The sequence below is a fragment of the Hylobates moloch genome, unplaced genomic scaffold (genome assembly GCF_009828535.3).
Source record: "Hylobates moloch isolate HMO894 unplaced genomic scaffold, HMol_V3 SCAFFOLD_23, whole genome shotgun sequence".
Classification (NCBI taxonomy): Eukaryota; Metazoa; Chordata; class Mammalia; order Primates; family Hylobatidae; genus Hylobates; species Hylobates moloch.
The window spans coordinates 41,257,608-41,269,778 of record NW_026652298.1 but is presented as its reverse complement, the minus strand read 5'-3'; the positions used below and the strand labels follow the sequence as shown (position 1 = coordinate 41,269,778).

Genomic DNA, 12,171 nt, shown 5'->3' with positions numbered 1-12,171 from the left:
AATGGTGAGCGCCGCCGGGCACGCCGGCTGCTGATTGGCGGCGCCCGGCACGCTCGGGGCGGGCAGTGCGCGACGGCGGCGGCGGCGCGGGAGGTTCGGAGCTGGAGCCCGCGCTCGCGGACGGCATGGAGGACTACGAGCAGGAGCTGTGCGGCGTCGAGGACGATTTCCACAACCAGTTCGCGGCCGAGCTGGAGGTGCTGGCCGAGCTGGAAGGTGGGGCGCGGCCCCCGGCCGTTGGGGAGGGGTGTCCGGATCTGCGAAAGCCGGGACAGTGGCGACCTCGGGGAGGGCATGCCGGGGGCCGAAGGGGCCTCCACGCCGCCGCTGGAGGGATCTGCTGTCTCGGGGCGGCCGCTGACAATCTCCTCTCCCAGCAGGGGCGTCGACTCCGTCGCCCTCCGGGGTCCCCCTGTCCACCGCGGGCCGACCCCCACAGACGTTCGAGGAGGCCCTCGCCAGAGGGGACGCGGCCTCCCGCCCCGCCCCAGCCGCATCTGTGGGCAGCAGCCAGGGCGGCGCCAGGAAGAGGCAGGTGGACGCCGACCTGCAGCCGGCCGGGTCCCTGCCCCACGGTAGGTCGGCGGCATTGCCCCCGGGCCTCCGGAGTGGGCGCGAGGCTGGGGAGGCCTGTGGTTCTCTGCATGTGTCTTCCCCAGCCCCCAGGATCAAACGGCCTAGGCTGCAGGTGGTCAAGAGGCTGAACTTCAGGTCGGAGGAGATGGAGGAGCCGCCCCCTCCCGACTCCCCGCCGACGGACATCACCCCGCCGCCGAGCCCTGAGGACCTCGCCGAGCTTTGGGACCACGGGTGTGTGGCTTAGACATGGGCGTCCCATCCCGTCTGTCCAGTGGGACTCAGATGGAGCCCATCCCGTGCCCTGGATGAGGCCTGGGGGGTGGGGAGGGTTGCATGGCTGAGGGTGGTCTTGGACACTCATATCCGAGGGTGACCCCACGCTTGAGTTTCTGCCACTCAGCCCTGGTCTCTCCCCAGAGCCTCAGACGCTGCTGGCGATGTGGGTCTCACACGGGCCTCACCAGCTGCCCGTAATCCCGTCCTGAGGCGGCCCCCGATCTTGGAGGACTACGTCCACGTGACATCCACGGAGGGTGTCCGGGCCTATCTGGTGCTACGTGCTGACCCTATGGCTACGGGGGTGCAGGTGCGTGGCTGTGGCCTTCCTGCATGGCGGGTGGGCCAGTGCTGCTCAGGAAAGGGTCCCGGGAGCCCTCACCTGTGCCATTTGCTTAAAGCGGGTCCTGTGCACACCCCCAGGGGCTGCGGAGGGGGAGGCTGCGTCATGGGGCGTAGACTTAGAGGACACAGCCTCCCCACCCCAGGCTGCTGTCCCGCCTGTTTGTATGGCCTGGGGGTGGAGAGGACCTACTCCCTGCTCCCCCCTCCTGCTTTTGCCCTTTTCTCCTTCCTCCTAAAGCTGGCCCCCACTTCCCCTTTGCAGCTGCCCCATCTGGATGGTTTCCTTCCTTTGGCCCCCACTGCCCAGTCTCCCACCCCTCACCGGCCAGCTTACTGGGGTTGTCCCACCCAGGTCCCTGAGCACTGATGGGGGTTGATCTGAATTCTGTGACCTAGGAGGGGTCCATAGGCAATTGTCTTCCCTTCTCCACAGGGCTCTGTCCTCCACGTGCCATGGCGAGGCAGTGGCCAGCTGGACCTGCTGGGTGTGTCCTTTGCCTCTCTGAAGGAGCAGGTCGACGGCGAGGTGGGGGCTGCGGGTTTGCTGGGGGGCGGTGGATGGGCTGCCTGAGCCCTCCTGATCCCAGCCTGTTGTTTGCACAGCGGCGGAAGCAGCTGCTTCAGGAGGCCCAGAGGCTCTCAGACACCCTGCATAGGTGACTCCGCTGGCCCTTCCGCCCTGGGGACCCTTGTTGGCTCTTGTATCAACTCCTAGCTCGTAGCATGTGGGTTGGCATGGTTCCCGCGAGTTGTTTGTGTCAGGACGTGGTCCTCTCCAGTCTCAGGTCGGGGGAGGAGGAGGCATCCCAGCCCGTGGGGGCCCCTCAGGAGGAGCCGACTGACGGCCAAGACGCCTCCACTCACTGCCTCTGGGTGGATAAGTTTGCACCCCGGCACTACACGGAGCTGCTCAGTGATGACGTGAGGCCTCGCTCTCGCTCAAGTGGGGTTGGCTTCCCCTGTTCCCAAGAGGGAAGAATCTGGGTCCAGTGATTTTTGCACAGCCAATCCACTGGGCCTCAGGGATGGAGTGGGGCTCTCGTTTGCCCTTTTGAGTTGTAGGTGGGGAACTGAGCACAGGGCTGTGTGCTACTGGTCCTCTGTGACCTGTGGGGCAGGCCAAGGGTCTAGGGTGTCACCTGATCCAAGTCTCTGTTCCCTTTCCTACCTTCACAGCAGCTGACACTGGGGTGCCCCTGGGGAGGGCAGGGGCCTCCCCAATGGGTTGTGGCCAGAGCTGTGGGGACGGAGCCCCTGGCGTGAGCCTCGCGGTCACTCACCGGCAGGAAGACGGGGGTGGCCATTCATCCCGTGGCTCGGCATCCCATGGGGCACGGGGCTCACGGTGGCAGGCTGACTGTCCGTGCCTGAAGGCGGTGCCCTCAGGCTGTGCCTCCTTTCCTGTCCTTCCCGCAGTTCACCAACCGCTGCCTGCTGAAGTGGCTGAAGTTGTGGGACCTGGTGGTGTTTGGCCACGAGAGGCCTGCCCGGAAGCCCAGGCCCAGTGTTGAGCCGGCCCGGGTCTGCAAGGAGGCCACAGCCCCAGGCAAGTGGAAGAGCCACGAGCAGGTGCTGGAGGAGATGCTGGAGGCTGGGCTGGACCCCAGCCAGCGACCGAGGCAGAAGGTGAGCCCCGTTGGCTGTGCCGCCGGCAACAAGCCTGAGGCTTTGCACTCGGCGGCCGGCACCCTCGCAGCCTGTTGACTTTCTCCAGGAGCCGTGGGTGTGATGACATGTGGGTCTCGGCGTGAAGCGCCATCAGCACGAGTTAGAACTGGGTCTGTCCCAGTAACAACTCAGGGGAAGTCATCGTCCCTGAAGGGCTCTGCGGCTGGCCAGGATGTTCTGGGTGGACAGTGGGTGGTTTCTGGGGGCCAGTCACACGGGTACCAGCTGTGTTTTGTCTGCACGAACCTTGCTTTGTGCAGGGTTTTTTTCTATTGCCATCTTGGTGCACGAATGTGCTGGATTTTGTTCTTATTTGGTGGCTGGAGTGGGGTGGGGGAACACCCAGCCTGTGGGACACACGTGGCAGTCCCTGGCTGCTGGGCCGGGAGCGTCCTGTAGGTGCAGTGCACACCATGCCTCCATCTACCTGGGCTGCAGGTGGCACTGCTGTGTGGGCCCCCAGGGCTGGGGAAGACCACCCTGGCACACGTGATTGCACGTCACGCGGGGTACTCTGTGGTGGAGATGAACGCCAGGTGAGTGACGCGAGGCTTGTCTCTGGCTTGCCTTCTGTCCCGATGTGTTTGTTTGAGTTTTGGCCGTGGACCTGAAATCGGGTGTGGATGTTCCCGTCCTGAGGGTGGTGGCGGCCTGGGCGTGTGGGCCGGGGAAACATGTCCTTCCTCGGCGTTCACGGGATCGGCAGCAGCCGCGTCATGTGGCGGTCTCCACGCAAACGCTGCAGCCCCGGCCTTGAGAGGATGCCCTGCCGGGGACACCCACCGCCCTGACGACCCCTGACCTCCCCATTGCAGTGACGACCGCAGCCCGGAGGTGTTCCGCACGCGCATCGAGGCGGCCACCCAGATGCAGGCGGTGCTGGGTGCTGGCGGGAAGCCCAACTGCCTGGTCATCGACGAGATCGACGGGGCCCCTGTGGTGGGCTCCTTGATGCCCGGGCAGGTGGGTGGGCGGGCAGGCAGGCGGGCAGCAGGGCCTGGACTCACCGTGTCCTCTGCACCTCCCCCAAGGCCGCCATCAACGTCCTCCTGAGCATCCTGAACCGCAAGGGGCCACAGGAGGTGGAGCCACAGGGCCCGGCCGTGCCTTCGGGTGGCGGCCGATGGCGCCGGGCAGAAGTGGGGCTCCTCATGAGGCCCATCATCTGCATTTGCAATGACCAGTGAGTGCACGGGCGGGCGCCACGGTCAGGAGAGGCCCCGGGGCCTGGAGGGAGGGTCCCGGCCCGTCCCTGTGTCTTGGGCTGTGGTGCCAGCCCTGGGGTCCCTGGCCCTGCCGCCTCTCCTCAGGTTCGCACCGTCCCTGCGGCAGCTGAAGCAGCAGGCTTTCCTGCTCCACTTCCCGCCAACTCTGCCTTCGAGGCTGGTGCAGCGGCTCCAGGAGGTCGGTGGAGCCCAGGGCGCCGTGTGGCTGATGGCAGGGTTGGGGGCGTGGCCTCGTTCTGGCCCCTGTTTCCGTGCCCCTCCCCGTGGAACCCTGGTAACCCCCGAAAGGATGGGGCATACCATCGGGCCCTCCAGCAGCCCTCCTCCCTCAGGTCTCCCTGCGGCAGGGCATGAGGGCCGATCCAGGGGTGCTGGCCGCCCTCTGTGAGAAAACCGACAATGACATCCGGGCCTGCATCAACACCCTGCAGGTGGGCGGCCGGCAGGCACTGGGTGGGGTGGGGTCGGGACTTGGCCGCCTCTCATGCCCCCGGCCCTGTGTCTAGTTCCTGTACAGCCGGGGCCAGCGGGAGCTGAGCGTGGGGGACGTGCAGGCCACACGCGTGGGCCTCAAGGACCAGCGCAGAGGGCTCTTTTCGGTGTGGCAGGAGGTCTTTCAGCTGCCTCGAGCCCAGAGGTAGGCGGTGGCCACAGCCTTGGCCCAGATTCTCACGGTGCCCGGACCTCAGGACGCCGGCCCTGCGTGCGGGCCAGCACGACCCTCGAGGCGGGGACTCAATGTCCTGAGCCCAAGGCTGCCTGGCCCGGCCTCCAGGGCCCTCCTCAGCCTTTTCCTGGCTTGTTCTCACCTCTACAGCCTTGGCGGGTCAGCCAGAGAAGCCTCCAGGGCTCCCCTGTGGGAAGGACACCCCCAATGTGGTGCGGCCTCCAGGGTGTCCCTCTCCACGGCGCCCCTTGACTCAGGCCCTGCCCCAGCTGCACCCTCATTTTTGTCACATTTGGCCTGGGCTGTGGTTTCTGAGGTCCTGCCTGCCCACACCGCTTGGCCTCCTGTGGGCAGGAGCAGCCAGCATGTCTCTGCCCTGACCTGGCATGGGACCCCAGGGGATGCTGGCCTGGTCGTGCTGCAGGACATGGGAGACGCTGGCCTGGGCCCGTGGGATGTGCTGCTCCTGGCCTGGACCCTGGGGAGTGACTTTCCCTGGGATCCCCCAGCCCCAGAGGGTCAGGGCAGGGCTCCTCCTCGGCTTAAGGGAATGTTTCAGGGGGTTGAGGTCCGGGCGTGTCTTTGGCTGTCTCCACCTGAGCGAGGGAGCAGGGGCCCTTCTGAGAAGAATGAAGTGGGTGGCAGCTCTGATGGGGCCTCCGAGTGTCCCTGGGAGATGGTGGGGCTGCCTGTGCTTTTAACACGGGTCTATCTAGCTTCAGCACCCCACCTGCAGGCGCCGTGTGGGCCAGGACCCCGCCCCGCCTGCTGACACACTCCTGCTGGGTGACGGGGACGTGGGCTCCCTGACCTCTGCCTCACAGCGATTCTACCGTGTCCTGCATGCCACTGCCTCTGCGGGCGAGCACGAGAAGGTGGTCCAGGTACCTGTATTCCACCAAAATCCCTGCCTGGGAGCTGCTTGGCTGGGACCTGGGCTGTGCCCCTGCCCCTGCCAGCCCTCCCATGTGGACGGGGGTGCGGAGAGAGGCAGGTTCGGGAGATGGGGTGCCAGGAAGTCTCTGAGGTGGGAAGCAGGAGCCAGGAGTGTGGGAGGGGCTGCAGGGCCCGGGCCGGCAGGCAAGGAGGGAGGGGCGGCCGTCTGACGGGGGAGGTCGCTCTGGTGGCTGCTTGGGACTCTCAGTGGGTTGGGGTGGAGCCCCTGCCCGACACCCTGGCCTGGGGCTGTAAGGGGCTGGATTCTGGACTTCAGATGCACGTGGGGTGGAGAGCAGGGCGGTGAGGGCTTCCGGCCGTCCTGCCCCCGGGACTCCCTGCCTAAGCTGCCTACTGACTCTAAGCGGCTTTGGATTAGCAGCTGGGGGTCCACAACCAATCCCCAAATCCCAAAACCCGCGATGTGGAGGGGCAGCGTGGAGCAGCAGCGGGGTTAGACTCCCCCGCGGAACGGGTGGGGAGGCCACGGCCTGGACTCTGGTGGGCGGAACTTCCTCAGGCAGTCTAAGGAGGGGCTGAGTGAGGCTGGACCCCTTTGGTTCCTGGAGGCTGCCTGGTGGGCGGTTCACCCCCTTGTCTCAGTCTCTGTCAAGCTGTAGTGAGGATGCTCAGGGTGCACCCTCCCTCAACCCCCTGGGCCCCGTGACCCTTTGCTGGTGTGTGCTGCTGCCCCAGATGCCCGGCGTTGTGGGGACCCTTGTGGAGGGTCTGCGAAGCGTTGTGGGGCAGGCGGCAGGCAGGAGTGGAGGGTCTGCGGTGGGAGGCGGAGGGTCCGAGGTGGTGCACCTTCCCTGGGGTGGGCAGGAGCTCAGGGGTTGCCGGCCGCCTGCAGGGCCTGTTTGACAACTTCCTGCGCCTGCGGCTGCGAGACTCCAGCCTGGGCGCTGTATGTGCGGCCCTCGACTGGCTCGCCTTCGATGACCTGCTGGCAGGGGCTGCTCACCACAGCCAGAGCTTCCAGCTGCTACGCTACCCACCCTTCCTGCCCGTGGCCTTCCATGTGCTGTTTGCTTCCAGCCACACACCCAGGATCACCTTCCCCAGCAGCCAGCAGGAGGTGTGCTTGCCCCGCGCCACTCCTGCCTGCCCCCTCCCCTGTGCCCCCCCCGCCGCGCTGCCCATGTGGCTGCCCCCGGCCCCACCCACCGTTCCCCATCCACCGTCTTGCCCCCTCCCCTGTGCCCTTCCCCTGCGCTGCCCGTGTGGCTGCCCCCGGCCCCACCCACCGTTTCCCACCCACCATTCCCCCTCCTCTCCTGGGAGGCCCCGGTGACCAGGCCTTGGCTCACCCCCTGCCCCAGGCCCAGAACCGGATGAGCCAGATGAGGAACCTGATCCAGACGCTGGTGTCTGGCATCACGCCAGCCACGCGCAGCCGGGCCACGCCCCAGGCCCTGCTCCTGGATGCTCTCTGCCTGCTCCTGGACATTCTTGCACCCAAGCTCCGCCCCGTGAGTGCCGTCCCCCAGTGCGGGACTCCCCGCCTGCTGCCCTCCCGTCCCAGGTGAGCACACATCTGTACTGCTCAGCCCCCTGCCTGCTCAGCCCCCTGCCTGCTGCCCTCCGTCCCCCAGGTGAGCACGCAGTTGTACAGCACCCGTGAGAAGCAACAGCTGGCCAGCCTAGTGGGCACGATGCTCGCTTACAGCCTGACCTACCGCCAGGAGCGCACACCCGATGGCCAGTACATCTACAGGCTGGAGCCGTGAGTCCCCCGGTGCCTGGGGTGGAGGCCTGGCCATGCTGCACGTTCCAGGGCCCGCGTGGGGCCAGGAGTCTGAAAGCACGGTCGTGGCGTCGGGGGTGGCGGGCCCCAGCGTGTCTTTCACTCAGATGTAACCGTGAAGGGGGGTTACCGCCAGCCACCTGAGATTGGCTGTGGGACCTGAGCTTTGCTGCAGAGCTGCTCCCAGCCTCAGCACCCCCACATGGAACCGGAGCTGGGGGCCACCAGAGTGACTGCACTTTCCAAGGCTCCGTTTCCTGCTGTGGGATGGCCATGGGGGTGGCGGGGGTGAGGCACGGGGCAGTGGCCCCGGGGTCCTGCTGCCCCAGTGACGGTACCAACGTGCAGGACGCTGAGTCACTCTCCGTGGCAGCCATCGGCAGGTTTCATCATCTCACGTACACTTGCAGTTGGGGAAACTGAGGCTCGGGGCAGTTGAACCCGGCTGCCGCAGGGTTGGGGTGTGGTGGCACCAGGACTCAACCCGACACTCCCGCTGTGGCGTTGTGGCTTTTGGGGTTTGCGGTTGGAGCGCCCGGCGGGTCTCTGGCCCTGGGCCTGGCCCCACTGACCTGCCCTGGTGTCCCCCACGCTGAGCAGGAACGTGGAGGAACTCTGCCGCTTCCCTGAGCTGCCTGCCCGCAAGTCCCTCACCTACCAGACGAAGCAGCTCATTGCCCGCGAGATCGAGGTGGAGAAGATGCGGCGGGCGGAGGCTTCTGCCCGGGCAGAGAACAGCCCCCAGGTGAGCCCACCCAGGCTGTGGTGCAGGTTGGGGCCTGGGTGTGCACCATCCCCACTGTAGCCCTGTGTGGCCAGATCTCACGATGCCTGCTCCCTGCAGGTGGACGGGAGCCCCCCAGGGCTCGAGGGTCTGCTGGGGGGCAGTGGGGAGAAAGGGGTGCGCCGACCTGCCCCACGCAACCATGAGCAGCGGCTGGAGCACATCATGAGGCGAGCGGCCCGGGAGGAACAGGTGTGGAATGGGCAGCCGTGGGGGTGGGACCAGGGTACGTACCTTCCGGGGTGTGGCTAGGGCAGTCATGAGGCGGGGCCAGGGTCTCTTCAGGGGTGGGGCCAAGACACCCATGGGGCGGGGCCAGGGTCCCTTTGGGGGTGTGGCTAGGGCCATCATGAGGCAGGGCCAGGATACCTTCAGGGGCCGGGCCAGGATACCTTTGGGGGTGGGGCTGGGGCAGTCATGTGGTAGGGCCAAGATATCTTCAGAGGCAGGGCCAGGGTATCTTCAGGGGTGGGGCCAAGGCACGCATGGGGCGGGGCCAGGGTACCTTTGGGGGTGGGGCTGAGCCACAGGAGGAGTCTGGCTGAGGGTGGGGCTGGCTCAGTGCCCTAAGGGGGGCTCTGAAGGACCAGCTCCCTATGTTCAGCATGACCAGGGTTCTACCCAGGCCTCAGTTTCCCGTCTGGGCAGAAGAGTGGCTGTATTGGCTCTTCTTGATTAGCACCTGGTGGGGAGCAGATGGCAGTGAGGGGTGAGGGGCAGCTGGCCTGGGCTGGGTTCGGAAAGATGTCTCAGAGGTGCTCCGGCTCCTCCCCGGAAAGGCTCTCGGTCTTCCTGTCTTGGGTAGGGGCTGGATGGGGCATCTGTCCTACGGGACTGACTAGTCCCTCCTCCCCATCAGCCTGAGAAGGACTTCTTTGGACGTGTGGTCGTCAGGAGCACGGCAGTCCTGAGTGCAGGTGTGTGTGTGTGTGGGGGGGGTTGTGGGGTTGTGGGGGGCCTGGGGTGCTGGGGTCCAGCTGAGGAGCAACCCTGTGGCCCTGCAGAGGACACGGCCCCGGAGCAGGACTCAGTGGAGCGGCGCATGGGCACGGCTGTGGGCAGGAGCGAGGTCTGGTTTCGCTTCAACGAGGGTGTCTCCAATGCTGTGCGGCGCAGCCTTTACATCCGGGACTTGCTCTAGTTCTCTCTGACGCGCGGACACGCCCCCGCATTGCTTCCCGCAGAGTGCAGAGGAACGGAAACCTGGAGATGTCTTTATAAAGTCACACCTTTACAGACTGTTATCACGCGAGTGGAGTGGGGTTCACAGGATGGTGCGAGTGGGGCCGGGAGTGGGGCTCACAGGATAGAGTGAGCGGGGTCGGGCGTGGTCTCACAAGATGGTGTGAGTGGGGCCGGGTGTGGGGCTCACAGGATGGTGTGAGTGGGGCTGGGTGCAGGCTTACAGGATGGAGTGAGTGGCGCCAGGAGTGGGGCTCACAGGATGGTGGGAGTGGGGCCAGGTGTGGTCTCACAGGATGGAGCTAGTAGGGCCGGGCGCAGGCTCAGGATGGAGCGAGTGGGGCCGGGCGTGGTCTGACAGGATGGTGTGAGTGGGGCTGGGAGTGGGGCTCACAGGATGGTGTGAGTGGGGCCAGGCACGGTCTCACAGGATGGTGTGAGAGGGGCTGGGTGCGGGGCTCACAGGATGGTGCATTTGCCCTTTTCCACCCATGGGTTGTTCTTCATCAGGTCGGGGTTCAGGAAGGGGTCCTTGGGAATCCCATCCTCGATCCACTTCAGCAGCCTGCGGGTGGGCGGGTGGCGGGTGAGTGGTGGCACCTGGCCCCCGAGGGCCTCCTGCTGCACCTGCCTGTCGGCGGCGGTGGTCGTGGCTATGAAAATGAGCGGCCAGCGCAGGGCAGACAAATGAGAGGGAAATCAGGCGGGTGGGGCACTCACTCGGGGATGGTCCTGGACGCCATCTCGCGCTGGAAGGCCAGCTGGTACTTGAGGCTCTCCACCTCTTTCTTCATCTGTGGCACGTCCCACTCCTCCATGGGATCAGGGGCTTCCGAAGCAGCCAGCCTGGGGCTGGAGGGCACAGGAGGAAGCCACAGGGCTGAGGCTGCCAGCCTGTAGTCCCCACCCCCACTGCTCCCTCCCCGCAGGCCTGAGCTGAGCCCCCCAGGATGAAGTGGGGGAGAGTCACCACCACTGCCTGGGCCAGTCCCCTAGGCGTTGCTAGGGTGCAGGGCACAGGGCGAGTTCCCACGAGGCCCCAGCTCTCGCCTCCCCCAGTGGGACTAATTAACTGCAAGAAACTTTACATCCTTAGCTACTCCCCCATACCCCCCCCACACCTTACGAAGGTCCCTTGCAGGCAACAGAAAGGGTGCTCAGCACAGCAGGACCCCAGCTCCCACCCTCCTACTGAGGTCCACGCAGGCTGACCCAGCCCACGGTGTGAGGCGTGGGGCGAGGTCCTCAGGAGGTGGCCCCTGCCCTGCCCCGCTGTGTGCCCCTCTGCTTCGCATGGGCAGAACCCAGTCCAGAGCCAGGATTCCTGGACAGGAATGTGCTGCTGCAGTTTGCATCTCTGGCAGGTGGGGTGTGTGCTCAGGATCTTAGGGACTCAGGCTACACGACCCAAGTCTGGGACATGGGCTGTGGGTGGCCCCTGGGTCCCCAGTGTGTCTGGCAACCACACACACGTTAACCTGCGTGCTTTCTGCTTGTGGCCAGCCTGGGAAAGCCACGGGTTGACACCTCTCAGAACTGCCGCAAGTTTGAGGCAAGTGGAGGTGGGTTGCCCCCTGCCTCTCCCACCCCCTACCCACTCCAGGGGCCCAAGGAGTCCCTCACTCAGTCCCAACCGTGGCCCCCATCCCCAAGGTTGGGAGACAGGGCTGAGCCTTGGGAGGGTGGGTGTGGGGTTGGCGTCAAGTTTGGGGGAGCCTGCCTCTGGCTGTGAAGGGGCCTCCTGGCCCAACAGTCTCCCCATCCCTTTGGTCGTGCAGCTGCGCCGGCCACCTAGGGAGGGGCCCAGGGCCCGAGGCTTGTGGGGTCCCGGTTGGTGAATTGGGCAGACTTCCAGCAGCCAGCAGAGGGTCTGCCCATAGCGGGGTGGGAGCCCGAGAGCGAGCGGGGGCAGATTTCTGGGGGAGTGATCAGGGTCACCCGCCCCAGTCCCCGGTGCAGGCCTTTCCTTGGAGACCCTACACTCAGCCTCGCGGGCGCGGGACCAGCTGCGCGCGGGTCCTCCCTGGCCCGGGGTGTTGGCGCCCCGCCCGCAGCCCAGTCCTCGCTGCCCGGCCCTACCTTCGCGCAGCTGCCGCCAAGCCTGGCCACCCGCCCGGTGCACCCCGTGGACGCCCCCAGCCACGGGACTCGGTGGGCACTGCAGGCGGTGCACGGTGCTCAGATGGACACGGCTCCCCCGCACCGCGCGAGCCGCCTCCCTGCCTGCAGCACCGGCTTGGGTTGGGTTTTGCTGCCCGCGGGGCAGCTGCCCTCGCCCCGGGAGTTAGGGTGAGCCCAGGGGACTGACCTGGGCCAGCCGAGAGCCGCGGGGCCTCAGGGCCCTCCTTAGCTCCAGGGGCCTGTTCATCCGACCTACCTTGAAAAGGTGACAGCGGAGGGACGATGACAACGGCCAGGCGACCGCGAGTGACAGCGAGGGCCAAGTGATGTTCGGGAGTCCGCCAGGCAGAGCCCTGGTTGTGCCCCGCCCCTCCCGCCACCTGGGCCCTGGCGCCGCCCCCACCCCCTCCTCAGGGCTGGGCTGACCCCAGAGATAGCCTGTGCTGCCACCTCCCCAGGGCTCGCCCAGCGGGTGGACACGCAGCCAGGGGCCAGTGTGGGGCTGGTCCATTTTCCCTGAGGGGTCAGCTTGGGCCCTGGTGGAGAGGTCTCCTTCCACTTGGGGTGGGTTCCCCCTCCAGTGTCCTGGGCCAGCTGGGAGGAGTGGGGATGGGGCTGGGACCCTTTGCCCTCTGGAGCC

At 66.5% G+C, this 12,171-nt stretch overlaps 2 protein-coding genes across 5 annotated transcripts; one reads left to right on the top strand and one right to left on the bottom strand.

Annotated features, from left to right (window-relative positions):
- The first annotated feature begins 49 nt into the window (after window positions 1-49).
- Window positions 50-9,404, top strand: CHTF18 (chromosome transmission fidelity factor 18). Of its 3 annotated transcripts, none has more exons than XM_032144665.2 (22): window positions 61-216; window positions 381-575; window positions 660-810; window positions 997-1,165; window positions 1,634-1,726; window positions 1,804-1,856; window positions 1,980-2,121; window positions 2,617-2,826; window positions 3,307-3,404; window positions 3,684-3,807; window positions 3,900-4,051; window positions 4,179-4,272; window positions 4,427-4,525; window positions 4,601-4,731; window positions 5,498-5,645; window positions 6,551-6,775; window positions 7,020-7,169; window positions 7,293-7,423; window positions 8,045-8,189; window positions 8,289-8,420; window positions 9,088-9,145; window positions 9,233-9,404. In XM_032144665.2, exons 1-22 carry the CDS (start codon window positions 126-128, stop codon window positions 9,367-9,369), a joined length of 2,928 nt encoding a protein of 975 aa, XP_032000556.1. In that variant the 5' UTR covers window positions 61-125; the 3' UTR covers window positions 9,370-9,404. The 3 variants fall into 3 exon arrangements, with proteins under 3 accessions (XP_032000558.1, XP_032000556.1, XP_032000555.1); XM_032144664.2 differs by having other exon boundaries at window positions 378-575; XM_032144667.2 differs by having other exon boundaries at window positions 50-216; window positions 381-810.
- Window positions 9,405-9,422: 18 nt separating this feature from the next.
- Window positions 9,423-11,896, bottom strand: GNG13 (G protein subunit gamma 13). 2 transcript variants are annotated; one of them, XM_058434050.1, is made up of 4 exons: window positions 11,788-11,896; window positions 10,131-10,262; window positions 9,852-9,975; window positions 9,754-9,817 (listed from the first exon to the last, which is right to left on the bottom strand). In XM_058434050.1, the coding sequence occupies exons 2-3, from the start codon at window positions 10,226-10,228 to the stop codon at window positions 9,870-9,872; spliced, it is 204 nt and encodes a 67-aa protein (XP_058290033.1). In that variant the 5' UTR covers window positions 10,229-10,262; window positions 11,788-11,896; the 3' UTR covers window positions 9,754-9,817; window positions 9,852-9,869. The 2 variants fall into 2 exon arrangements, with proteins under 2 accessions (XP_032000562.1, XP_058290033.1); XM_032144671.2 differs by having other exon boundaries at window positions 9,423-9,975; window positions 11,788-11,893.
- Window positions 11,897-12,171: the final 275 nt, after the last annotated feature.

Excerpts from the sequence above, each read along its gene's own strand:
- GNG13 (XM_058434050.1), bottom strand. The coding sequence starts at position 10,228 with ATGGAGGAGTGGGACGTGCCACAGATGAAGAAAGAGGTGGAGAGCCTC. Across the intron at positions 9,976-10,130 it reads GCGTCCAGGACCATCCCCGA|GCTGCTGAAGTGGATCGAGG; the intron begins GTGAGTGCCCCA and ends GCCCACCCGCAG.
- CHTF18 (XM_032144667.2), top strand. The coding sequence starts at position 126 with ATGGAGGACTACGAGCAGGAGCTGTGCGGCGTCGAGGACGATTTCCAC. Across the intron at positions 811-996 it reads GCCGAGCTTTGGGACCACGG|AGCCTCAGACGCTGCTGGCG; the intron begins GTGTGTGGCTTA and ends GTCTCTCCCCAG. Across the intron at positions 7,424-8,044 it reads TACATCTACAGGCTGGAGCC|GAACGTGGAGGAACTCTGCC; the intron begins GTGAGTCCCCCG and ends CACGCTGAGCAG.